At 45.0% G+C, this 27518-nt stretch overlaps 1 protein-coding gene across 2 annotated transcripts; it reads left to right on the plus strand.

The window, feature by feature from the left end:
• The first annotated feature begins 75 nt into the window (after positions 1-75).
• LOC148334427 (uncharacterized) lies at positions 76-27507 on the plus strand. Of its 2 annotated transcripts, none has more exons than XM_088298279.1 (18): positions 76-211; positions 6785-8060; positions 8143-8571; positions 9731-9944; positions 11917-12108; positions 12994-13209; positions 13679-13843; positions 18834-18946; positions 19027-19344; positions 21850-21916; positions 23476-23599; positions 23690-23780; positions 24049-24154; positions 24271-24344; positions 24850-24942; positions 25828-25944; positions 26040-26137; positions 26413-27507. In XM_088298279.1, exons 2-18 carry the CDS (start codon positions 6954-6956, stop codon positions 26624-26626), a joined length of 3738 nt encoding a protein of 1245 aa, XP_088154405.1. In that variant the 5' UTR covers positions 76-211; positions 6785-6953; the 3' UTR covers positions 26627-27507. The 2 variants fall into 2 exon arrangements, with proteins under 2 accessions (XP_088154405.1, XP_088154407.1); XM_088298281.1 differs by lacking the exon at positions 76-211 and adding an exon at positions 2036-2332.
• Positions 27508-27518: the final 11 nt, after the last annotated feature.

Genomic DNA, 27518 nt, shown 5'->3' on the forward strand with positions numbered 1-27518 from the left:
GGAATTTCATTTGTCTTCCTGTGCGTGAAGTGGGTGTGTGAGATAGGGAGAGCCAAGGCGTGTGCATGTATTTGCGTGCGTGTTTCGTTTCCTCCGGTGGCGCTTAGAGAAAGGTAGTAGTGGTGGCGCACAGTTCGTCCGAGTCGGAGCAGGTGACAGCCGAGTGCAGTTGCATGCTCAAAATAAATCCTTCTTAGGTCTGCTCAGGACGGTGAGTTTACCTCGCGTGTTTCTTACTACCAGTTGCTACTTTTGTCTTTTTGAGCTCGGATAACTTAACGGCGATTCTTATTTAGGCCGTGACGCATGTGCCGGGGGCGTGTTGTAATTGATAAATGACACAATGTCAATCAATCTTTGGACAATCCTCCTTTGATATGGAAATGAACGTTTGCGAAATATTTGACGCAACTCTTTCAGATGACGTGAAGTCAAAGAAACTGTGCATTTGACTTAAATCTTCAAATCTTGGGTGGAAAACGTGACGATGCAAATATTGTGCGTTTTGCTGGGTTGTCGTTAAAGGTAGGGCTTGTGTCAGCAACGCTCTACACCACATTTTTAGAAGTTGAGTAACTTAAACATTTGGAATACATTTCAACCACGACATTAGTCTTAGAAAAGCTAGTCTATTGCGGTTTACTGCATTTTTGCGTGGCAACATCTCGAAGAATGTTTTGGGGTTGCTATGGCGTTTTATGCAAAAGAAGACATAAAGGTTACGGATGTTATTGTGTTGCCAGTTTTGAGTTATTTGAATTCCCGGAGCAATATTCATTGGAATCTCCAAAGTTCCCCAAATGTCGGGATATATTAATGCCGTGTTAATTCCTATAGCAACAATTCAGCATACACCTTTCTGTTCGTATTTAAGAAACAGTTCTCCCTCGGTCTTTTGCCTTTGATACGTTATTGCAATTTAATGCCATCTGCAAATTAGAAAACATAACTGTGGCTGAATTCTGTGGCATTGCTTCTAGGCCAGTGAATCCCAACCAAGCTGGCGTGACACACTTTACACACTGCGGTGGGAGACCATCAGCGATGTAGAATCTCACTTAATTTGTTAGAAATAATAGTTTATTATTGACAAATACATACTTTTTTTTTTTTTCTTTGACCCATGACGGTGATGTATAGTGACAGACACGGCCTCGGCTCAATAAAGGTTGGGAAACATTGGACTATGCAATAATGCACCGCCAGTGTACATTGGACATTTAAGTTTAGGACCATAACCTTTTGCATTGTCCGCTATTATGAAGCAGCTTCTTATTCTACACGGGATCACTGCTGAGCTCCCTCGTGTTATATGAGGATGAAAATCTTTAGGAGGCTAAGAACTAATGCATTGAGACACTTACTGTGCAGTATTTTTCACCTATAGTGAAAATGGAAATTGCAGAGAATAGTTAGTTTTTGGGCGACACCGTGACCGAGTGGTTGGCACATCCGTCCCGCAGTTCTGAATCCTTGCATAGCAATTGACCTCCGCAGTGCTCCTTGTTAGGTTTCCCATTGACGTCATTTCACGTCAATGGCACTCAACGCGTTTAAAATGAGGCGGCACATGCGTTTTCTTTTTCTCTCTTCTCGTTGTAACTTAGTATATTTTTTGAATTGTATTGTTATGTGTTGCCGTTGATGGGTTGCGGCAAGCGTGTCATGTTCTCTTATGAGAGAGTGAATGCCCTTCTGAGGTCTGAGCTCTTTTTCTCTTTCTTACCTCATGTGACCAGGAAATGGGAAGGGGGCCATCATTTACCAGTCAGCACTGGCCCCTCCCGTATTTTGGGTGGAGGGTAGTCCTTGAAAGGGCTGAGGTTTACCTACCCGTCACGCATCCACCTACCCACCAGCAACTCGCGGCAAACGCATGACTTAGTCATCGCTTCCATCCTGCATTGCTCTGCTCGGTCTGCGGCGCTCTCAATTTTCTTGCCCGCTCTGGATTGCCAGAAGCAAAGCATTGAACGCCGTGCCTTGGGCTCCCTGCCTCCCCCTTCCCTCTCTTGATCACGTCACATACTGCGTAGTCTTCCCTCTCCTGTGGATTGCTGCCAATCCACTACAGTGAGAATGTGATGTGACGCATGAGCGTGCAGTGCGGCGTGGGGTTGTGTGTGTGTGTGCGTGCGTGTGTGTGTGTGTGTGAGGAGGAGGAATGACTGTGTAGAGGATCGTGTATGTGAGGACACAGAGTCAAGTACGTGGTAGACTGAAGCAGGGAGAGGGGGGCGATCGGATGGCACCTCCATGAATTTTCTCCCCTGCATACATTTTTGGGATTGCGCAGCTAGCGAGGAATTCTGAGCTGGAAGTTACGGTGCTGGTAAGATATGTCCTTGATAATCACGCGTGCCTCGATGCTTTCTGCATCTTTCTGTATATTTATGCACATGTGTGTATCCATAAATGGGTGTAGGTAGATAAAGAATGTGAATGCTTCATGGACTTTGAAATGTTCACTTGTGCAATGCTAGTCAATCATTGAACAAAAACCTGTTGTGGTGGAAAACTTGAACATGTTTCATCATTTTTTTTTCCCAATGAATTTGTGTAAAGACCCGGTTGCATGTTGAAATGTTTATCTGAAGTGTTAAGTGGATTGGGGCGTTGAAGGCGATGACAGCACGGCTGTGAACACAACGCATGACCATTTCATCCATTTCAAATGTTCAGACGGGACCGGCTTCATATAATGCCACCGTTACACCAAATAAGAATAACTGACTGAAATGAAGTGGACTCTTTGTGCGCGGCATGAAGACAACATGGCAAATACGTTATCACTCCAAATAGAGTTGATATTGACTAGAGCGGCGCGACACCACATTGGCTGGATCTCCCCGTCTTTGCAAAAATCAAAACTTTTGAAGCCATTTTGACCGAGAAAAGAACTCGCACCTCATTTGAATCGACATCTCGCACTTTTAATGACAGGGGCAATTTTGGCAATCAGATGGCGTCCCAGTCGCTCGTCACATATTGAGTGCTGAAACGGTTATGCTGTGTGACCTCCCCACAGGAAATGCTTAATGATTTGCCATGCGAAAGCTCCATTGGTTGTTCAATTCTAAACTGTTCCTCTGCAAAGTTTTGTCTATTCATGTGTGTAAACTTGCGGAGACTCTGACAAAGAACATAACGGTGGCCTCAGACTATTGCCTAGGAATGTATTTTGACAGAGCGGCATCGAAGCAAAAAAACATATACAACGTAGTTGTAATTAGTGGGAGCGCTGTGTGGCAACGTATTACGCAGGGTGGGTTTGGTGTGTGCAATTTAACAAGCTACCTTCAACTCATATAACAGAAATAAGACTGCTGCTAATATTGTTTCTTAAACTTTTTTTTTTTTTTTTTTTACAAATTTTTAGTTCTGTTGGGCTGGCTGATTTCCAGCACCAAGGCATATTTTTTAAAAATATTTATTTATTTATTTATTTTTTTAACAATTTTTTTGTTTTGTTGGGCTTCCTGATTTCCACCACTAAGGTGTTTTTTAAATGTATTTAAAAAAAAAATTGTTCTGTTGGGCTTGCTGATTTCCTGCAACAAGGTGTTTTTTTTTAAAAATAATTTTCAGTTCTGTTGGGCTTGCTGGTTTCCTGCAACAAGGTGTTTTTTTTTGTTTTTTAAAATAATAATTTTCAGTTCTGTTGGGCTTATTGATTTCCTGCAGCACAAAGGTATTGATTGATTCCTTGTCTCCCAGGGCTGGATGGATGATATGGGTGGTTCCAATTTGGTCAGACAGAGATCTAAAGACAAATGTCATACATCTTTTAAGTTATTAAGGTATCATTGATGAGAATATCTCGCAGTGTTCAAAGAAATGTGCTTCACTGTTGCCGAAGTCAAGGCGAAACATTGCAAGTCTTGCATTTTTTTTTGGGCTCGGTTCCAGTAGTAATGCCCCCCTCTGCATTTCAGACTGTGTTCTGAGTTCTGACCATGTATGGCCACTCGATGTGCTCTGGCTCTTTGCGTAACGTGAGGGCAAATGGTTCTGAAGAGAGCAACTCGCTGTCATTGCGCTACCTCTAATAGTTCAAAGAAATATCTGTTCATTTCCTGGTGTTGTTCTGTTCAAAGTTAAAGCACATGCTCGATGGTTACGTAATAGCGTTACCGGGCGACTGCTTTGGGATTGGAATGGCAAACAGCCAATCTGATCGTTCCCTACTCTGCACATTTATTTTGACATCAACTTCTCTTTGCGCTCACTGATCTGACTGTTTGTAATATTTGTTACATTTTCACATAGATTTGAATCGAATGTCAGCATCAAGGAATTATTTCCCTGCATTTCAATCATCGCCAAGTTGATCCACTCTCATTTCTGCGCAGTCCTCGGCTTCATTCGAGCTCGCTCATTTTGGAGAGGGACTTTGAATGTTGTTATTTCTATGGCAACGGCTTTTGCTGTCAATGTGATCGCCGAGGCCTCTCGCTCCGCACGACTGCAGAGGTGCTGCAGTCGTGCGCTTGCCAAATCTTTCGACGAAGGAAGGAAAAGTGCGCCTGGTGCTCCCTTCAGGGTCTTTTGGGAGGCAAAAGTCTTGTCGATCTGTACATATGAGTTTATTTCATGTGAATGTTCGTTTTTTCGGAGGAAAAAAAATAGAATGATGTTTGTCATTCTTGACATTTCATCAATTAATTCAGTTTGGTTCCCAAGAAAGTGAAAAGTGCAAAGCGATCGGTGTTATCAAGAAGTCCTGTAAAGCGTCGTGGGCGTGTGTGCTCGTAATGCTCTGCTCAGCTGGAGCCGTACGGCCAAGTGAGCACGTTTTTGGGAACGTAACCCTTGCCAAAGAAAGATGGCTGTCACCTTCCCCGTCACAGGAGAACAAAACGGCACGCCGGCAGCGAAACCACAACAACTCCAAAATGCCCTCACCTAGGTGTGGGACTTTTCGCTTAATTACACTTCATAAAACCAGTTTATTTAATGACATTGTTTTTTTTTTAAATGTTTTTATATTTTTCAGTCCAGTGCTTTTTTTTGCGTCCGTTATCAAACGTCACAAAACAGTTTGATGTTTTGTTAGGAAGCTGCAACGGATTAATGGCATTTCGATCTATTTTGTTTGAAATCATTCACTGCTAGCCGAGATAAAATGCATGTACTTTTTGGCGTCTATATCCGTCAATGGCACTGAATGAGTTAATGATGAAGGTTGATTGGAGAGATGAAGGATTTGACTTATGCAGATGATCAAAGAACGAATTAATCGTGTAAATCAAATAATCGCTGCATTACATTTGATGGTTAGAGTTGAAAAGATTGAAGAGAAAACAGAGAAAGTGAGAATAGCTGACGGTTGCTGTTGTCGTCATCAAGTGAATCATTTCTGTTCACGCGATCATTTCATTGTTGTATCATCGCTCAAACTTTGGGGAAAAAGAAAGTTGGAAGTATTTGCCGCACTGCTTAAGCTCTGTCTGGAATGCAATTAGGGGCTGCCGAGTCGTCACGATTGGCCCCGAGCACCTTTTTGCACAGTTGGATGACAACATCCGAGCGATTGCCCGAAGGTTGCTGCAGTCCCGTTTTCATGACCCTAATGTGCCGGTGAAGGCTGCTCTTTGCTCTTTGGGCCGCTTCATTTCAAGCGGCTTGACGTGTCAAGTGAGTTGACAAGCTCATTGGTTTAAGCTTCTTTCGCGAGTGAAACTAAGGCAGAGCATGCGTGTTGCAGAGTCTGAAGGATCTTGTGAGAAATCTGGTTCAGAATAAATTAGCAAAAGAAACAACAATCATGGATCTCAGGGTTGAACTAAAATAATAATAACAAAAAAAACGTATCTGTGCAGGCAGTCTTTTACGAAACAGTTTAACATTCCTAACAATTATATGTCATTTATAGCTACTCATTGCCACTCAATTATTTTTCCTCAAGCGAGGATCACTGAAGGCAACTTAAAACTTCTGGCAACTCACTCTGCAGTGAGCCTGTTGACATGCACATTATCGGATGAAGTTATCGGATTATTCATGTGATCGTGTAAACGGCACGATGGGATATGCTTTATCATAGAACAGTCCTGAATTGATTAGGAGAAAGGATTGTGAATCAAAACACCTCGAGTCTTCTTTGCGCATATTTAGCAAAGTGTTCGGCTTGTTGGCTTTGTTCATCCAATCCCTCCTTATATTTATTGCTATCCATTGACCAATAATCAATGAAGACAGCACCGAGTTCAGTGCAATCAATTGCCAATTGTATATTGTTTTTTTTTCTCACTACCTGGAGTTACATTGTGTCACCAAAAAGGCCCGACTGTCATTGTTAGATAACGAAGATGGCACGCTGTCCTTAATCTGATCATCTTTATATAGCTGATCCTCCCTTCGCTTTGCCCCTGACCCATATACACACACACGCACACACACAGAACAGTCCATTTGTAGTATATTTGTTCGAAAGAGGGACACTTATTGGGTGAGAATTTGAAACATTAGTGATGCTCTAAGTCCAAAGTGGTCCGTCTAACCCGGACTTGGTACGTATTGAGAGACTCAGACAGACGTGACATGAAATCGCTTCGACAAAATGTTTGGCCAACCAAACTGCAATTTTTCCATCAAGTTATTTTGTTCAGAAGCCTGCAGCACTTAACTTGAACCAGCAGAAGACAGCACAGGCCGAGTCATTTCTCTTTGGTTTTGTAGCAAACGGGTTTTTATTTTCAAGTATCCCTGAAAAAAATTCTTTTGTCAAAGTCTGCCGCATTGCTCACATTTGACAATTTTCCTTTCTTCTGCTCCTTTTCAGATGTTTTGGTGCGGCGACAATGAAGCCATTTTGGGGACTGAAGCGCCGCTCCAAACCTCCTGACTCCAGAAAATGGATTGGACTTTTGATCAAACATCCGTGTAGCGTCTAAAGACGTCCGACTTGTGTTTTTGTTGTGTTTGTCTGGCAAGTGTCACGTGACTTCAAGATGAGTGTTTGCAAGCCCGCTGAGATTGTGGCCAATGAGGAGATGAGCGACACCAGCATGACTCTCTCGCTCGGCAGTGGAGGAGACCGCGACGGAAACGCATTTGCAACTTCCTCATCGTCTTCCTCGCCGTCCTTCCGTTTGGGGGAATCCTCCCCGGAATCCTTCTGCAGTCGCAGCAGCATCAGCAGTCCGCAAGACATTGACATGCTCCAAGTCAGCCTCACGACGACTTTTCTGACCGAAACCAAAGAAATTGTCGAGGAGGCCCTTTCCGACTGGGCGCAAGAGGCCAAAATTATGCTTGAGAAAAATGACGACGATGCATTTGCAAAACCGCAAACGACGAACGAGATGTCCGAATCAAACGACAACTCGATCTCGGTTTACCTTGACGCCTGTGCCGGCGAGCGCCAAGAAAGCACGAATGACAACGACGACCTTGAGCTGTCCCTCGCTCTGATCTCCGACACGGTTGACCACGGCGAGAACGGTGACGACTGGAATAGAACGAGACGCGGCTCGTCGACTCCAGACTCGGAAGCCACGGAGATTCTGGCGGATGATGATGACGGCGGCGACGATGAGGATGATGATGATGCTGAAGATGAAGCTTTGTATTTTTCAATCGGCTCAGACTTTGGTATCGGGAGAACCGCCACGGACGACGCAAGATCGCCTCATCCAAGCGTGCTCTGCAAAATCTACTCTGGACTTGTGCCCGAGCACCAGCTGGATGGGAATGAAACGATGAGTCCGCAGAAATCAGAGGTCGTCTCGGAAGAAGTCCAAATGATGTGTCCGCTGTCTTCACTTGGCAAAACATCCGAGGACATTCGTGACGCCGCCCACAAATCTGCAGTCAGTCTCGTCCGAGACGTCAAAGACATTGCGCGTTTACTCAAGTGCACAGAACAATATGCGGCGGTCCCAAAAGTCACCGAGGGCACAAGCGGACTCCAACTCCGATCGGACGTTGCCGTCGTCCCCTCGGCCGGGGCTTGCAAAATGTCAAATCGTGGCAAGAATAGGCTGTCTGAGTTGAAAAACATCGAGGCTAAAGTTGGATCGCGACCGACCCACTCGCCACCAAAAATAACAGGCCGAGTACGCTGGTTTGGATTCACACATCAAATGTCCAATTTGCTTTCTTGTTCTTAACATTTCCTCTTCTTTTTTCTTGTTGTAGAATCAATTTGATTGCGAAATGGAAAGGAAGGCTACGCTGACCCAGGAGGAAGTGAAGGCTTTTTATGGCGCTAAAAGGCCAAGACCATCTGCTGGTGCCGCCAAAGTGGCGCTGGTTCTGAAACCCATCCGAGGAGGACAGAACGCGGACATCAGAACTAAGCACAAGACAGCAGCCGACGATTCCAAAAAGTTCAAAAGATCACGCGTGGCCTTGAGTGGAACACGTTCACCCTCCGCCGGTGCCGTCCACGCGGAGGCCACTGAGGAGCAACGAGTCGAGGAGGGATCCGATAATTGCCTTGTAGAAATCCAGTCTCAGCATCGGAGTTCAAAACCCGCTGAAGAATATGCGGAGAACCGTCGGGAGCGCATTGATGAAACTCGACTCAATTTGGCCAATTCGGACAAGCCCAAAAATCACACCTGGGTAAGCCCCTCTTTTTCAAATCAGCTCATCCACTTCAGATTTTTTTGTTTTTTTCATCAAATGAAAGCCAGGAAAAAGAAAGCCGGCTGCAGAGGTTATGGAGTACGTCGATGGTCGCGCTGCCAAATATCTTTCAGTTTTGCCGTCAGCTGGAACTCCTTTTTTGGCCATCAATTCATTTGAACAGACTTACAATTCTTGAGTACCCTGAGAAAAGCCACGCATTAATAATATAGCTCACCGCAGCGCGGTTGACTCCCACCCTCCCGGGCCCTTGTGACCATGCCGAAGTGCTCTTGAGCAAGATCCCCCGAGTTGCCGTCGTCAGTTGTGGAATGAGGAAACGACCTTGAAGCGTTTTGAGTGGAAAAGTGCAATGCAAGTGAAAGCCCGTTTGCAATTTCCACAATCAAAATATCCATCATGATTAGTTTTTCCAGAATCGTACAGTTCACGACCCGGAGAGGTACCTCGAAAACCGCACGTGTTTGCCACCACTTTCACATGTGCCGCCTTTGGCGAATGCCTTTCAAAACCTGCCCCAACAAAGTCGCTCATGGAGCCTCGGGCTTGGAGTGTTCACAACACGTCGGCTGTCATTTATGCAAGCGCCGACCTATACGTGTACATGCGTGACACAAATATGTGCTGGACGCAGAACCTACTTTATCATTAACTTTAATGATTTGGCCAAGAGCAGCTCACTCGCCGGGTTGCCACCAAAGACCGCACGTGTCGCCTGCCGGCGCGTTCCAAAAATGGGGCGTTGTGATTTCCTAGCAATGTTGTATAAGCGATCATTTGAAAACGTAAACAAGGAGAGAGATGAATCATTTGGAGAAATTATGAACATGGCCAATTTCTTCACGTCAATGAATATGAACATTTTGGAAGGCAATTGAGCAAAGTTTTTTTTTTTTTTTGTGCGTTTATTCCCTGCTTCCACTTTCCTCCTCTCTTTTTTTTCTCTCCTCCTTTACTCACACATACTTCCCTCACTCCTCCCCTCTGCTCCTTCGCCGCCTGCCTTCTCTCTCTCCTCTCAGCCCTCATTCGGGACTGTGAGCAAGGAATGGCTAACACGATGGTCTCAGTGCACAGCTCCGAGCTCGGGCCCCTCGGCTGGAACTCCGTCGCTAAGCATAAACTCTTCCTGCAGAAAGTCTCCAAATTGGGGCCCGCTGTTCGGCAGCCAGGGAGAAGCCCGAGAGCGGAGAAGGGACAAGTTCCACCTTCAGGGACTGGACCTCCGGCTCCAGAGGGTCCCAGGCCCCGACAAAGCCAGACTAATGGACCGACGTTGAAAGAAGTGGGTCCGAGCGCCTGCGATGGATCTCCGGTGCGAGTGAGACACATTCAAAGTCAGAGCCACGGTGAGTCAAAGTTGAGCCGTTTTCCGTCTGAAAGCCCAAATCAGAACCGCAGCTTGGCTGTGTTGGTGCGTGCGCGCTTCTTGTACGTGTGTGCATGCGTGTATGCGTATAATGGAAGAAAAATTCCAGTCACCGACACGGTGGAGCTGACAGTTGAAATACCTCGGACACACCGACAGACTTTGTTTTGCCGCCTGCTGCTTGCTGCGTGGGTGGCGGCTACACTTTTTGCACACGTGACGCAAGCGGACACGCAACACGTAACACGTAAACAAAGGCTGAGTACTTTGAGTTGCTCGGAAAATGCGACCGGTCCTCTTCCAGTCCTGCGAAAGCTGCAACGTTTCATGCGCAAGTAGAAACGGAGATGGAGCTGGCGTGATTTGCACAATAACGAGTTGGCATCTCTGCGGCGTGCGTCAAAAGGCTTGCAAAAACAAATTTGTTTCTCTGCCGCAACGACCTCACCCGTGCTCTTTTTCTCTCCTGAGTGAATGTTTCACTCCTTCTGTTTGTAAGTGAGGCGACGTGAGATGAGATGCTGCAACTCTCAACTTGAGCTCCACGTGCCCGCGTCGCGTTGCGTCGCGTCGTGTCGCCTGTAATTCGGCTCTGGTGTGTGCGTCGTGGCCGTCGTTCAGCATGCCAACTTACTCCGGGCCGTTATTTACATTCTGCAAAATGCTTAAGCCTCGCGTCTGTAAAATGAAACTTATTTGTCCGAAAAGTCACATTCCGACGGACAATGGCTGGTCTGTCTTGGCCTTTGCTGAACCGCAGGAGGAAACCAGTGCCACCGACTAAGATTTCTATCAATAGATTCTTTTGTGCGTGTGCGCTAGTGACAGACCGATTATCGGGTGGGAACGATTATTGGGGCCGATATTTGGCATTTTGCCTTTTTTTAACTTTCAAGCCCGATAAATTAAACGCCGGTTTATTTTGGCTCGCTGGAGCACGCACATCTCAATCTCTCTCTCTCTGGTGTGCTGGTGGCCCTGCCAGCAGAAGCAGATTGTCTCGCCCACAGCACCATCGGATCGGTTCCTTGCAGCAACCAATCCGATGGTGCTGCCTGTTTGCTTTTTCACCTCGAGTCACGCACACTGCGGGAGAGGTCCTGCGAGCGTAGGATTGAATGGAAACAGACACGGTTTTTCTTCTTCGGTCCCCAAGCCTCTTACGCCAGATTTTGATGGACCGACATAAAACTTAATGATTAAATATGAAACTCGGCAGAATGTAATTGTTGCAAAACAGGGAGCCTTTGTCTTTCAAGACTTTCCCAAATGTTATCTTTCAAATGCCGGGACACCGTTGCACACTTTTGCAATCAAAAATCACGACAAACGGTACGTTGCAACACGCGGCGTGACGTGACGGCACAACAACGTTTTTGCGTGCATTGAATCACATCGCAAATTGCGAGAGGTCCTTTGCTTTCTCGAGCCATCAATGTTGAGTAAGCTTGTGTTTCTCTCCAAGAACCTGTCGAACATCGGGCACGTGTGTGTACTCCCGACTTGTATTGTGCAGCTCTTACTGAACACTGATTTCTTCGCTAACGCAATCCAGCTGCTTTTTCTGGTCTCGCGCGTCGTTAGAATCAAAGGCGAATGAAGCCAGATGTTTCCTGCTGGCTTCAGTCACTCGGTAAAAGTTTTCCTGCTGCTCGGCCTTTGTTAACAGAGGCTCTCTTGTTCGCGTGACGCAACGTAACTGAGGTGAAGGCATGTCAACGGATTCCCTTTTGTTTTTGTTTTTTTTCCTTTGCCTGACAGCAATCCATCTTATGAGAAGGTCTGAGAGAGATTCCACGTGTCTATTTTTATGAGTTGTAAACATGCAATTTTGTTCAATGCAAAATGGACTGACTAAATGTTGGAATTGGGAGTTGAAGAGAAAGCGTGTTTTTCCAATCTGTTCAGTGAGTCAACATTGTAACTTTCTAATCGACAATCGGCGCTTGCAGGTGTCCCCAAACGTAGCAGCACACCCGAACGAGCGGCTTCACCCGCAGCCACCGGCTCAAAATCTACCGCTCGTCTCCAGTCAGCCGCTGCGGTGTGTGGGCGACCCGTTTTAAATGCTGCGTCCAAGCTTCCTGTCAAAGGATCACCTTCAGCGCTGGGATGCAATGAGAATAACGGCCTTACAAGTAAAGGTGAGCTCGTGGAGTTCAACACTTCCATAGTGTGTGTGTGTGTGTTTTTTGTGCGCTGACATCAACAAACTGTCTTCCTCTGTTGAGGTCAAGGGGCACATCTGGTCTGGATAGAGAGAACACAGACACATTTTGACGCTAAGATTTCCAAGGTTTTTTGAACAAGTGAATCATGTTCGGAACTTTTCAAGTCACACAAGAGTTAGCTCAACCAAACGTGCCGCCTTTTTATATTTGGGGTGAATGAAGCCAACCCAAGAATTGTCTTGACAAGAATATGTTCTGTGCAGCCCCTCTGGTTGAAACGCGGCATTCTGATTAAGATTGCGTTTGTGGAATATGAGTTAAGCCGTCAAATGCGCCCAATTTTGTACATCCAAGGAGGGAAACCATTTTGTCAATTTCGTTGACCCAAAAACGACATCACCATTGCTCAGGGCTCAGCGATATAAATAAAGTTGGATTGAATTGTATTGTAATTGCATTCGACAAGAATGACAAAATGCCCCCCCCCCTTTGCTGGGAAACAAATTTTCACTCTGTAAGAGTTTTAGTGTCATTTTTGATGAATTATTAATGGCACAAAATGGTGAATAGTTATAAAACTGTAAATGTATTACTGCTTGAATTTTTTTAAATAACTCTTCACATTCAGTGACTGGCCAGCAGGGGGCGGTGCGGCAATGCTTCACCTGGTTGTCATAAAGTTTCCTCAAATGACTCGTGCCAAACAATTGTTAAAGATGAAAAACTTTCCTGGAAATTGCTGCTTCCAAATGGTTCATTTCTTATTATTCTTTTTCTTTATGCCTTCTACAAGAAAAAAATTCCCCTTTTCTTTAACAAGATGCAGAAAAGCATTTTAGCAATCTCTGTCTTTTTCAGCTTCTCCAAAATCTTCATTTATCGGTACCAGGTCGGAAGAGAGGGCCATCAGAAGCAATCCTGCCGTAGGAAGTCAAAGTGGAAAAAAAAACTTGGCTCCCACGACTTCCTGTGACGCTGCGACCTGTCTTAACAGCACTTGTGCTGCTGCTGTTCCAAAGTCTCCTGCAATCCGAAGCAAAGTTCTGTCACCCCAATCACGAACAACAGCTACAGGTGGGATTATTTATCTCTATTCTGAACAGCGTTGACTAAAGATGTAACGTGAACATCTCATGGTATTAAAATTGACACAATATCGTCATTGGATAATTAAAAAAACGAAAAAAGGTTCAATCAAACGTTTCATCATTTTCATTCTAAACCTAACTGTAACAAAAATTGACAAAATAATTGTTGATACAGGTTGTGACTGTCTTACTCAAATCTCAATTCATGTTTTTTTTTTTTTATTATTGGGCATGAGCAAAAAAAAAAACGATTGCATCAAGTGTCAAAGTCCAAAAATGTGTTGCAGTTTTATTTTGTAGCAAACCTGCAGAACAGAAAAGACCAGGAAGGAAGAAAGATTGTTTTTAATGTCAAATCTCAGAGCTCATCTTGAACTTGTTTTTTTTTTTAATCCACCGTCCTGAAGTTCCGCAATTTGAACAAAGCCTGCAATGACATTTGACGTCTTCTGTAGGTCTGAAGATCCCGACAGTCAGCAACCACAACGTCGTCAAGACGGCAACGGCGAATCAAACCACCAAAACATCTTCCACTGGCAATCAGGTTCTGACAAAGCAGGCGTCCTCCTCTCCATTGCAAAGAAGCGCCTCGGCACGGCTCAGTGGACTCAACGGAACAGGTAAGAACAACATTTTCGGTTTGCTGTCCGGGCTAATGTGTATATATATATATTTTATATATATATATATACACGCGCACACACACACCCCCCTGGGGTTGAGATGATGCACGTTGTGCTTTTTGTATCAGTTTAAAGAAGATCATCATTAAAATGGAGCCACAACGCTGAATGTTCCATGTCAGTGTAAGTTTGTACAAAAGTAATTATTACCTCTGCAGTCCGTCTGTAATTATTGAACTGTCGCCGTACACACTCATGCAGCCACAGTTTCGAGCAGACCAGATTTGTGGTCATATTTCACTTGGATTTCATCTCTGCATGTTACTTTATGTGTTTGTGGTTAAAGTCTTGACATGTTTGATGTTGTCGTTTCAAAAAAAGAACAACTTTGTGCTGCTGAATGACTGCTTTGATCATTGCAAAAGGTAAAGCTGCCCTAAAGGATGCTGAGTTGAAATAAATGTCTTGAAGAGTGTGTGTTAGCAAAGCGTGGACCACCGCTGGCAACGTCCGTCCGTCTATGTGGTGGATCTGGTTTGAACCAGCGTGCCCCCCCCCAGCCCCCCCCCTCCCTTTGTGGAAGTTTCTGTGCGGCCTGTGGGGAGCCTCAAGTCACTGCGAAGCTCTCGGCCTTGTGATGCCGTGCACTCGCACAGAACTTCAGAAGGCCCGCACATGCGTCTCATTGTCGCATCTTGCAGAGCTCTGGCGACAGCGGTTTACAGTGTGGGCTTTTCGGGCAGTCGTGTTTCTTTCTTGAGCTTTTTTGGTCCAATTTGAATGCACACTTTATTGATTCCGACATGCAGAGGTCTGTGATTTCCAAGATGACTTGGGTAGTGCTTTTGATGTCTGACACCATCTCTTTTTTTTCTGCTGCCGTCTTTAAATCCGAATTTCATTTCAAATCGCGCTTTTACCAACTGCGCCGGTTTGCTCATCCAGTTTAAAAGAATTTTCAATCATGACGCCAAGGTTTGTACAAAATGTAGTAAACTGCAAATGATCTTCTTACGTATTAATAACAAATCATACAGAGCAAACGTTATTCCAGTCAGGGTTCCTTTTAAGCCGTCCTTTTTCTCCGTTTCTTTTCCAAAAACCGTTCTTGACTCCGATCTTGCATGATTACAATAAATGATATATATATGCGTTGCGCTTCTATGATCTATTATTTTTTTTTTTAAATGTAGAAGTGGAAGCAAACAGCGAAGAAAAGGTCTCAGAGGATCAAAGCGAGAGCGGGAGGGCGGGGGGGGGGGGGGGGGGGGGTGTCGTTGAAATTCCAGCCCCTCCCCTCCCCTCCCCCTCCTTCCCATGTAGCGTTCGCCTCCGTCTCTGTTGTTTGTTTCCGGCTTATCGCACCTTCAGAACTGCAGCCGAATATTTTTTCTGGCCTGTGGATGATTGCATCCGTCCGTCGCATTTTTTTTTTTCTGACCGAGTTGTGGGTGTTCGTGTGTCGCAAATCAGCTGCAGCCTTGAAGATTTTTTTTTCCCTCTGCTCCTCTTTCTCCCTCCCTCGCAGCACGTCATGACATCCTTTCCCCTTCCTTGTTTGCTCTCGCTCTCCATCTTTTGTGGAGCATCTTGACAGCTGTGAAATCTCCAGCTCGTTTGGCGCCATTTTCTCTTCTTCAATCAGCGCAGCGATTATCTTTCTGACGAGTGTTTTTTTTTTTTAATTTATTTATTTTTCAATGAGGCCTTTGTGGCTTCTAAATGGATTCCGTGAAGAACAGCTCAATGGATTTCCACTTTTTATTTTCGCATTATTCTCTTTTTTCCTGATTTTTTTTTTGGGGGGGGGTACAGAAGTAAAGTTACTTTTTAATATCTGAGCTCCAGTTTTGTTTTGCAACAATTCAGGTCAGAAATGGGACCTTTTTTTATTTATTTTTGCATTTATACAAATGTATTCAGGGAACGCGACGGCAACTGCCCATGAAATCAAACAGACACTTTTTGCTGAAACATTTGAACGGCTGCAGATCCCCCCCTCCCTCCCCCATTTTCCCGAAGCTTTCTTTGAACTGAAGAGGATTTTCACTTGCGGAGGGCGAGCACAGAAGATGTTGTGGTCCCCGAGACTTTCGCTGTCGGACTTCCACGTGAAGCTGACGGCCAAAGGACTTTTCCAAAATCTTCAACTGCTGTCAGGATACAAGAAGAACACGGTGGTCTTCCACACAGGTCTGGTGATGACACCGTCCTCCGTGTCGCCTTCATCATCCCATCAGCCACCGTGTTGTTGATGTGACAAAAGTTCAAACCCTTTTCGTCCAAAATTGTGATATTTTTTTTTTTCCTACGTCGACTCATTCGTGTCCATCTCTCCCGTTTGTCCTACTTTTTATCTCTTGTGATTCTTTCTGTTCTGTGTTGTTTTCTGCTCAGCTTGAATTCAAACGTGGCTTCAAAACAGCCACTTGCCTCGCGTCTCGCACTGTTCAGCTTTCACGTTGGCGGCCATTGTTGCTTTGGGGGCTTTCTATTATTCGGCGTAGCCGCGGTGGCCAAAAAGGGCCGTGGCTTTTCTTTACACTTGTGTGTGAGCGCGTTTCGAAGCTTTCCGCACGAGCGCTTCAGCTGTGGCGTGATGAATAGTGATGGCGACGCTCTCCTTTTAGCTGCGCTGCCCACGCCCGGAGGGGCAGCGGCCACGTGACGTTTGCGCAGCCGCGACGAACTCGCCTACGACCTCCATCGGCCTTTGACTAACTTGTCACATGGTGGAAGGGCCGCGACCTCTGTTGATGCGCGGCCTCACACGCAATTATCGCCTTATTCAATTTCCAGATGTTTGGTTTGGTGATGTCGCTTGAGCTTCAGACAAACGTTTCACATCTTCGGCGGTGTGTCAAGATGTGCATCGCATTGGCCTCAGTATTAAGAGATATTCATCCCTGTATTTTGTTTTCGTGCCATTTCCTAAGAAATTAAAAAAAAAAAAAAAGCTTAGTCTCACTCGATATTTCCTTCCCTAATCGTTGAGTGCTCAGCGACGTCATCATCATCATCATCATCATGAATCTTCCTCTCGAGCCATCTGAGCCCAGCCGCACGTGTTTGGCTGCGACCATTTTCTCTCTCTGAGCTCCACAAACCCACTTCCACACTGCTGCTTGCCGGCAGATCAAAATGTAGGTTAGAGGCTTTAGTCAGTGCGCGTGCACGTGCACGTGCACACACACACACACACACACAGGCACTGCACTGCGCTTCAGTGAAGCTTTAATCCGACGTCGGGTTTTCTCTAATGCCGTTGCAGATGAGGACATGAGAGGATGTAGCTGCTAAAGCTCAACAGAGCTTTTTGAATATTTTGGCCACCGGTTGGCGATGAAGATCAAGGCCATCGATGTTTATCCCTTCTGATTGAAAATCCAGTTCAAATTGTGCTTGACATCACTCAAAAAAAAAAAACAGGTCAAGGTGAAGTCTTTTTGTTGTGGTTTGATTCACATAAGCAATCACCGAATTTTGGACCGGCCGGATTGCGGACATCCAGGCAGCGCTTGTTTCCTCGGTAACACGGAGGAAATGAATGTTGAATGCATGGACAACGTAAGCTACGATCATTGCTCGTCAGGAGACCTCTTGCTCCGTTACTCACGTTGATCTTCATCCCACTTTTAATAGAGAAACTTCCAAGGAATTATTGTCATAAACCGATTACTGTGTTTGTCATTCACTCCCATTGACGGCTAAAGACGTCAAAGATCCATTTTTTGTTTTCACTGCGCTGGTAGTGATCGAGGGCATGGTAGACTGAGATTTGACCCGCACGCAGAATGCATTTATGGTCTCCCCCTGTTTAAATGGAAAACTTTCAAGATAAATTTCCATTTTACAGTCCCAAATAAAAGCTCGGCTGTTCTCGTCGGCTTCCGTTGACGCAGAATCCCCAATGTTTTGCGATCGTTCCGATTTTTTTTTAAATTCCCCTCCGCCTTCCAGCTGCAATGACGGTCTTGTGTTGAAATGACAGCGTTCAGATCAGTGGCACTTTCTTGTTTCGCCAGCAGGTGGCAGTACAAAAGAAATGAAGAAGCAGTAAGACACATCTATTTTGAGTCCCATTTGAATGTTTGGCAGAATTTGTTGAAATTCAACTAATTGTGTTGCCGCTTTAAATGCATAATCCAAGATGGTCCAAAGTCTACGATTGTATTTGTGCACATTTATGTCACCTTTTGCCATAAACCTCTTCCCACATTTCAGATGGTCGATACAGCACGCTCTCCTCAAGTCGTCTTTTTCTGAGCTGTTTTTTTTTTGGGGGGGGGTGTACGTCAAATGATTTTGTTTTTTTAAAGTGTCACTTGTTTCCTCGCTGGTGTCCATATTGTAAAACCTGTTTGAACTCACTTCTCCTGTTTATATGAAGCAACGCACGCAAGCTTTTTGCGTTCCTCACTTCAGTTGTTCGAAACCGGGCTAGCTGTGAATGAAAAGGGGCGATTTCCTTGTTTTGTTGCTTCGAACGGCACATGTGGGGCTCTTCACGTTCATGCCGAGTACAGAGATGGACTACCGGGAGATAAAATGAGCATTAAAGTTGCTTTCTAATCGCTTTTGTCTCTCTAATGCACTCCTTAATGCACATCGCGCGCACACACACGCACACACATTCTTGTCATCAATAGCACACAATCCCATGATGCATCAGAAGGGCGTATTCTCTGTTGACAGCGGATTGAATGAGACAATTTTGTGTGCGTGTTTGTCGCTTGTTTGGATTTCATTTCCTCCTTTTGTCTTCAATTTTGCAATTCTGTTGAGGGATTGCTTTTTTTATTTTTTCATTGAGAAACACTTTCATTTTGTTACCCTGCGGTGTTGCCGGCAATATTTTGGAATGGTCTGTCTGAGTGTTCAGGGTGTACGCGTGCGTGCGCGTGTGCGTGCGTGTGGACGAGGGTTGACACCATGTTGAATGTTGTGCCCGTCAACCATAAAATAAGAGGATGTCGTTCTTTTGCAGTTGACAAAAACAAGCCCAGGGATGTCCTCGCAAGATCCACGACCAATCGCAGCAGCTCGCCAGTTTCCGCACTGGCGGCAGGAAACAAGCAGCCGAATCCATCACGAGCACTCGTATGCACTCCTCTGATTGTTATCTGTGAATGTGATGCTGTCTGTTTTTGTGACTTTCTTTTTTTTTTTTTTTTTTCAAGGCATCTGGTGCGGTGAACGCCAGCGCGCCAGTGACGGCAGGTTCTCCAGCGCCTGTCACCGTTTCCACCAACGCTGGCTTAGGAACCGCGGGAGCCTCCGCACCCGCGTTCAAAGCGAGAGCCGGTTCCCGGTTGAGTCCCAAACATGGATCGCGTTCGCAAAGTGCACCCAAGCCCGCTGCGGTCGCAGCGAAACGGAACCAGAGCAAAGAGCTCACGGAGAAGAAAAATCAGGCCAGCCAGCTTTGGAAACTGCTCATCCAAGCTAATAAAAAAGTGGAGGCTCTTGCAACGGTCATTCAACATCTCTTCAATGAGGTATCTATTTCTTTTTTTCTTTTTTTACATTTCTCATGCTTTATTTTTGTTTGTGAGTATGCCAGGCTTGAGAAAACGGTCACTTTTGTTTTTTAAAATGTGCCAGGTCATTCGTAGATGAGGTAAAAAGTTGGATGGGAACCCCTCATGGGTCGTACGTTGGACACTTCCCACTTTCATCCTTAACCAGCCCAGTGGGGGGGGGGAAATGGATCTTTGACGTCTGTAGCCGTCAATGGCAGTAAATGAGTTAAAAAGACAAATCTATTGAATTTCAAATCATTTCAAGCGGTCAGTTAAGTGAGCGGAACAATTGGATGAAATAGCGTAAAGTAAGTTAGGACAGAACAGGTGTTCGCCGTAAGTAGCTCGTTATCGGTCGAAAATTCCCACACCGGCAATAAAATGCCTGTTCAGATGTTTTTGCGTGTTTGCTCCCGACTGGTTTATTGATAGTGGAAAGTAGAAGTGAGGCTGGAGGGTGTTACTGTTAGCACAGCGGAGGAATGAGGAATGCAGCTGCCGCCGCGCCATCCCTCTTTGATTTGCTCGCGTGAGATAATGTGTCCATGAATTCCGGGATTATCTAATCGGCCTCCTGCACTCGAAGGGTGACGAGTGAATAGTGAAGATCCACGCAAGACGAAATGCCAACACCTTCCGCTCAGGGTTTTTTATTCGGGTGGGGGGTGGTGTCACGATGCTTTGGAGCGTTCTTTTTTTTTTTTTAAGGGTTTTTGATGTTGTCAGGGTGTTGTTCGCCTCACATCCTCAATAGGATTTAAAGCCTTCTTTTTATTGGCCTGCTTGTCGGTCTTCTTTTCCAAATATTTGCCACTGTAAAGGGTGTTTCATTGAAGTTCAACCTCATTGCTGTATATATATTTATATATAAAATTCTTATCCTAAGATAGCAGAGACAGGGAGTTGAGAATACTTGAGTGCCCCGAGAGAGAGAAGTGGGTGTGAAAATAACTTGAATTCCTGCATGGTGCAATATCCCAGGCTACGGATGGAGGGAGGAGGACAAGGAACTCTCTGGGGAGCAGGTAGTGTGTGGGAGGAGTTGAAATGTCTGGTGTGCCGCCCACAAGACGGAGACGACGGTGAGGCTCGTCATGTCGTTGGTCACACGCCGCCGAGAGGATGAGGGAGTGACGAATGAATTGAATTGAAGACAAGTGGTCGTGTGTGTGCGTATGTTTGTTTGTTTGTTTTTTTTTGTGTGATTGTGTGCATCTTTAATGAAACCATCATGGGCTCCACGGCCAGCAAAGCTCATCACAAGGCTCCGCGTGTTCGCAAGAAGAAACGTAAGGTGTGTGCTGTCTTTGAAATGTTTTTCCACGGCAGCAGCTTGGATTCTTTTGGTCGAAAGTCAAAAAACGTCCGAGCCAGGATTAAGAAGGAATGTGACAACTTGCGGGACCGTATTTGAGCGTTCCCACTTTTGTCTTCTGAGGGGAATGCTGCTTTTCAAATAGGACTCAAAAAAAAAAAAGCAAACATGACTGTTTGCTTTTTAATCCTAAAGGTGTTTACGTAATGGAGTGCTGAAGCGACGTGTTTGTGAAGCTTGAACTGTGCTTATCATTTTGGTTTATGACTTGCGCTTTTACGACCACATTTCGATCACTTGGCTTGAAGTGGGCGGCGGCGGCGGCGGCGGCGGCGGCGGGGGAGTTTGACTTCATTTGTGACTTTATTTCCTTGCTCATTGTCTGATTTTTCACTTAACTGACCCCTCGAGCAACAGATGGACTTCATGGCTGCGTGTGTGCGCGCAAGAATCCACTTTTTCCATTCAGAATTTCTACTGCTGCTACGCTGTTATTTTGTGCTTGTGTGTCAGTGAACGACGTGGAAGAATGTGCTCATCTGATGTGTTCCATGTGCTTTGTGTGAATGCTCGTTTTGATGAAAGCGTCTGAAAAGCGCTTTGTGACGGCTCCAGCTGTTGTCAAATGCGCTCGCTCGATAAAGTTGTCGTGTATTGTTTGCTTTGGTGTAGGCAGCCACGCGTGCGACTGAACGGTGTATTAGGGTACTCCTTCGTTGCCATTGACGGATATAGACGTCAAAGACGACATTCGTTTGACCTCGGCCGGCATATAGGTCAGCTTTAACATTTCCAAAACGATTCCAAAATTCAGCTTTTGCTCGCCAAAGAGGTATTTGTTGAAAGTTGCGTGCGCCGTTGTGTGTGCGCTTGCTGCGTCGTAGCGTGGCGTCGCATCCTGCTGTGGGGGTGTGGCCTCCATATTTAGCAGCAAGATTGCAATTACCATCAGAAAGCATACCAACATGTTGTGAAAGCACAATTTCTTTTCCAGACTCTCCTTCTTCTATTGCCTCTCATTAGATTGTTTGTGATGATGTGGCAGGTGAACGTTGCACAGATGAATGCTGAAAGTTGAGCTGTGAGAACAAATCAAAGGCATTTTTTTTGTTTTTTTTGTTCGGACACTTTCTCATGTGCGATGGTTTTTTTTTTCTTCTATGTAGCGTGAAGAGACGTTCAAGCTGAAGTCGGACTTGTCACGAGAATTGGCAACGCTGCAAGATGAGCTGGGTAAGTAAGCACTCAGCAATCAATATTTCCTCGTTATTTCAGGTGCAATTGCTCCCATAGCCGTGAAAAAAGAAAAGAGCGCTATCGGGCAACTGCTCTGCCTCTGAACCGTCTGTCATCTTCTTGCATACGTTGTGTTCACAATTGTTTTATTAAGATCGACAACCTCAGCCACATATTCCCCAAAATGGATGAATGCTTTTTTTTTTTGTTGAAAATTGTTATTATAAGTGGTTTTATGAATGCAAGGCAATGTTTAGTTTTTAAAATGACTATTATCATTTTGAATTTCATTTTTAGCCTCTTGGGCCAAATATAATTACAATGCGGGCCAAATTTGGCCCGTGGGCCAGAGTTTAACACCAATGCTTGACAGTATTCACCAAAACTTCCAGTAAACATTGAAAAGCTTTTTTTTTTTTCCTGTTCTCAAGCAAGAACACTTTGCACTCTTTCCACTTTCATTCCACCGCCACGAAAATCTTTTTTACTGCGCCTTTCACCTTTGACTCGTGTCTTTACACACGGAGCTGAAGAATGTTTGCAGTGTGTCGGCCGCTGCTCACACCCCGTGCACACACACACACACACACACACACAGACTAAGCTGTCAGTGAAACTTTTATCCTCCTGCCGTGAGTCTTGACAGGTTGTTCCTGTTCCTGTGTCCCGTTCGGCAGTTTAATGGTTTTCCCGCGACATTCAGTGAAAGGTCACATGCTCAACTGTCAAACTTGAAAGCCATTGGCTCTCTTTGTTTGTTTTGCTGAGCCTCGTCTGGGCTCAATCGGCCTGAATGAGTGTCAAAGAAGACGCGTTCGTATTTGGAGACGCAAACCGAGAGTTGCGATTCGAAATTGAAGAGCACAATACGCGTGCGGTGAAGCACGAGCTGGCGTGTAAGATTTCCTCAGCTGTTCTTGACTTTTTGTTTCCATCGCCAATGCGGCAGCTGCATGCACACACGCGAACGTGAGTTCCATTCAAACGGTTGCAGCAACTGCGCCAGTTGTTGCAACATATTGTTCGGACGAGCTGCCAGGATTTTGATCACGGCTACTGTATGTGCTTGACATGTTTCGCTCTCTTGATGCGTAGCAACAGCTGTCTTGTGCTGTGCGACGCATCCAATCTGCCGTGTGCACTAAATATTCGTCAGGAACACTCAACGCTTTATTCCATTTTTTTATTTTTCAATCAGAGGTGAGAGTAGACTTTTCCAAATGATTTTGTTGTGCTGAGTCGGCATCGTTCAAGTCCGGCAACAGGTGGATTTTTTTTTTTTTTTTACGAACCGCCAGAGCAATAAATGATAACGCATGGTAAAATGCGTATTGAAGAACCTTTTGGAGGTTGAATTTAAAAAAAAAAAAATATGAGAATGTATCAAAAACTTGATGTGCTCGGGGGGGGAAAGGAATTTTTGAGTCCAAAAATACATTTATTGACACATGACGCCGTCCCTGATTCAAATTTGCGCGGCAATCTGTTAATTTGTCACAATTGTGTTTGTGTTCCAAATTGAACTTGTAAAACAAATCATCTTTTCGTCTGCGCAGTGGCATCGTCTCGGTGCTGTGACCGTTTGCGCAAGGAGAAGGAGGAAGCAGGCCACAATTTGGAGGAAGCCTTGAAAAGGCTTAATGAGCAGCACAAGGAGGACCTGGTGCAACTGGAGGACAGGTACAGCACTTGAGCGCACAGAAAACGGACAAGCGCCGTTCTTGGTCCAAACTCATTCGTATTCCGTCTTGTTTGTTTGTTTGTGTCCAGATTGAGGAGTTTTTACCAAACAGAGTGGGACAAAGTCCATCAAACGTACCAGGAGGAGGCTGACAAATGTCGCGTGTTAATGGAACAACAGGTCTGAGAAACAAACAGCGATCGGCTGCTGGCAACATCTCACCCAAATCCTCAAGCTGAGTTTTTTGACAGTCGTGTCTTAAATCGTTCACGACCAGCCGAGAAAAAAAAACAAAAAAAAAAAACATAACATTTATGATAAATATAATCGGATTGTTTTAATGAATCCGATGATCGGATCGAAGATGAATATGCACGGCCATAATGTCAAAACAAAAAAATAAGCGTTCATGACACATTTTTGATCATCAGCCAACTGCTTTGTGCAGGTGGAGGAGATGAGGACCAGACAGGAAACTGAGAGGAAGAACCAGGAAGTAAGTCAGCGGCACATCATTGAGTCTCTCAGAGAGCAGCATGAGAGCTCGCTCCAAGGTGTGTGCATCCACGCATGACGCAAAACAAACAACTCGTTTAACTGAGCTTCATATTTCCAGTCCTGTAAATTTACATCTCATGCGAATTTGTACTTCTCAAATGGATCATTTCAGAGATGAAGAGAATTCAAGAAATCGATCTGGAGAACCTGGACAAAACACTCAAGGAAACAGAAACTACTCTTTCTGTAAGATTAATTTAACTTGTGTTTTTTTTTTAATTCCGTTTTTTTTGGTTTTAAGCAACTTCTGCAACCGAAATGATGTTTGTCAAAGCAATGATGTTGAAAAACCACTTTATAAAAGGAACGTCAACCCCAAAGATTTTGCAGCAAAAATATGTTAAAAACACGGGATTCTGATTATGATTGTGTTTGTAGAAAAGGAGTTTGGCAGGAAAATAACATCACACCTGAGCAACTATGTTGTCATTTTCAGTCGACAGAAAATGACAAAATGGCCGCCCCTTAGATGGCTAAAAACGGGCCGACTTTTCCTCAAACACAACATTAACCACAATGGCATGTTTGGACTGGTGAAGGGGCATAGAACATTTTTTTTGTAAAGAATGTGTGGGGGTTGACCTCCCCTTCAATAAAGTTTTTCAAGTACCTCACACCTGTGAACAGAAACTATTGTAGTTTGACGGAATTGATTTCAATTCTCGTTTTTGACGTTTCTTCCTCCTAACAGGACAAAATATCTGAGCTGTCAGCAGAGAATGCGGCCCTGAATGAAAAGTTGAAAGCAGAGGAAGAGCGGCGGATACTCACAGACAAGAATCTGGTAATGACTTTCATGGCGTCACATGACTCTTCTGCTAATCATTTTCACTATTTCACTATTCTCCCGGGTGCCTAAGTCAGAAAAGCTCCGCGCTGTGGCTGTGCAAATTCCCCCAGAGACTTATAAGAAGCTTTCATCCGGCGGACTCAAGACTCTAATAAGGTTTAGCGCCTCCTAAAGGTGAAACGGCATATTGCACGCTGGGATCCAATAAACTGTTTCCGTGCCTTGTGGCAGGTGGCTTCGAGTATGTCTGAAAGTACAGCTCACAATAACTGCAGTTTCGAATTATTTGTTTTAATACATTCAGTGATGAGCACAGTCCTCTGATTAGATGACTTAAATTGTATTTATTAACGACAGAATATAAATGCACATGTTGCTTCAACGTCGCCTGTTAGATGAGCCGAGAACGTCACTAGGCACCATCAGAAAATAAATTACGGACCCATAGGCAATTAAATTTCATATTTAAAGTGTGAAATCTGTTCCAAATGGAGCTCTATGGAAGTCGTAACTCCACAATCCGGCACTTGCAGGCATCCTCAGAATTTAAGTGCTCACACCTGTGCGTTGTGCGAGTGTTCACCGGTTTTGTGGGTGGGTGTGTCAGATGTCTGGACGGGACAATCACCGCACCTTGAAAGTGTGCAAGAAAGGCGCGGAAGAAATGCCCCTTAGTGAATAACAACCGGCACAAATGAAGCAGATATGAACACCGCTGCCCTCTACTGGTGTATAAAGGAATTGCGCTTGCCCGCAAGCCAATACATTTAAGAGATTAGAGGGGTATATCTAACACTTGGTTCCATTAGGGCAAAGGTATGTGTTGTCTTTAATGATATACAGTAGTGTGTGTGTGTGTGTGTGTGTGTTTGCTTGCAGAAGGACTCCCACACAATTTACCTGGAGCAGGAGCTTGAAAGTTTGAAGGTGGTGCTGGAAATCAAGAATAACCAGCTGCACCAAAAGGAAAAGAAGCTCATGGAATTGGAAAAGCTGGTGTGTAGCATTTATTTTTAGGCTCATCACCATTCCTAAATAAGAAAAGAAAAAAAATAGTTAAGTTAGTTGAAATGTGTATGCGTGTGTCCCAGGTGGAGACAAATGTGAAACTGGAGGAATGTCTGACCAAAGTTCAACAGGAGAACGAGGACTACAAAGCCAGGATGGACAAACATGCCGCTCTCTCAAAGTACGTATACACGTGTGCGCGTGTCGATACTTGGGCTGCCGGAGATTCACAGCAAGTGTGCTGCAAAAAAAGTGAAGCTCCTCAAGTCATTTTTCAGTTCCTGAGCACCACCGAGCCTCCAGATGAGTCTCCGCTGTAAATATGAGAACATTCACTGTATTCGAAAACTGGACACGCTACAAAATTGTTTCTAAAAAGGCCAACATTCGCAAGCGTCAATTTTCAAGAAAAAAAAAAATGCTAATCAATTGACAATGTTTTGTGACTGATTGCAGGCAGCTGTCCAGCGAGCAGGCCAAACTCCAGCAGACACTTCAGAAAGAGTCCAAGGTGAACAAGCGTCTGTCCATGGAGAACGAGGAGCTGCTGTGGAAACTGCACAACGGCGACCTGCTGGGGAGTCCACGCCGCCTGTCGCCCACGTCGCCCTTCAGCTCGCCACGGAACTCTGCGTCCTTCCCTGCCGCCGCGCCTTTATCTCCGAGATAACGGCGTGCTCATCCCAAGCACCGCCAAGACGCAGGGAGGGGAGAGCCCCCCCCCCCCAAAAAAAATGGAACCCATCTCATAAACTTGTACATTTTGCGCCGTAAAAACTCTTTGCGGCGACGTCGCGGAGGCACAGATGCACTTCCATGTGAGCGTGGGTCTTGTTTCGCTTCTGACCACCAAATGTCAACAAATGGCCTCTTTTTTTTCTCGAGACAATCGCAGGCATGACTCAGGGTCTGTATATAGCAGCGGTCGTGTTATGGCTGTCGTTGTTTTTCCGTTATGTACACGACGAGGAGGAAGCCGAGAGCGCGCGTTGGGATGTCTACTCGGCTTGTGTTTGGTCTGTCACATTTTTGTGTTTGTGACTCGACGAGGATTGTTTAGCTTTTATTCTCCTTTCAAAAAGGACACTTTTGTCTCCAAAGAGCGAAGCTCAATCACGGGTCTCCTTCAGACCGCCGGAGGAAGGGGATGGCCTTCGCTTTTGTTGAACAGAACGAAAGACGTTCATTTGAACTTGGATGACCTCCTTCCAACCTTCCTCTACTTTGTGGAATGTAATCCTCCTTGGATGTTGCACCATTTGTGTGCTGGCCAGATGAGTGCCCACCTCCTATTCCTTCAAACAAAATGCTGTTCCCTAAAATCTCTGGTCAATAACACCCGATTGCGACCTTGTAGACGGATTTAGTAATCAATTGTCACATTTGATTTTCCCACAAAGTGAAAATTATTTGAAGACACTGGCCTTTAAATTCGATTTTTTTTTCCCTCTTAATCCTCCAAAACTTTAATTGTACCCGCCCATAATGCCTCAGTACGCTTCTATGATGTTTTATTTTGGAAAACAGGACAAATAAGAGAATGACATCCGATTGTAGTCATG

This window comes from Idiotropiscis lumnitzeri, chromosome 6 (genome assembly GCF_059441095.1).
Source record: "Idiotropiscis lumnitzeri isolate Australia: NSW breed Sydney's pygmy pipehorse chromosome 6, RoL_Ilum_1.0, whole genome shotgun sequence".
NCBI lineage: Eukaryota > Metazoa > Chordata > Actinopteri > Syngnathiformes > Syngnathidae > Idiotropiscis > Idiotropiscis lumnitzeri.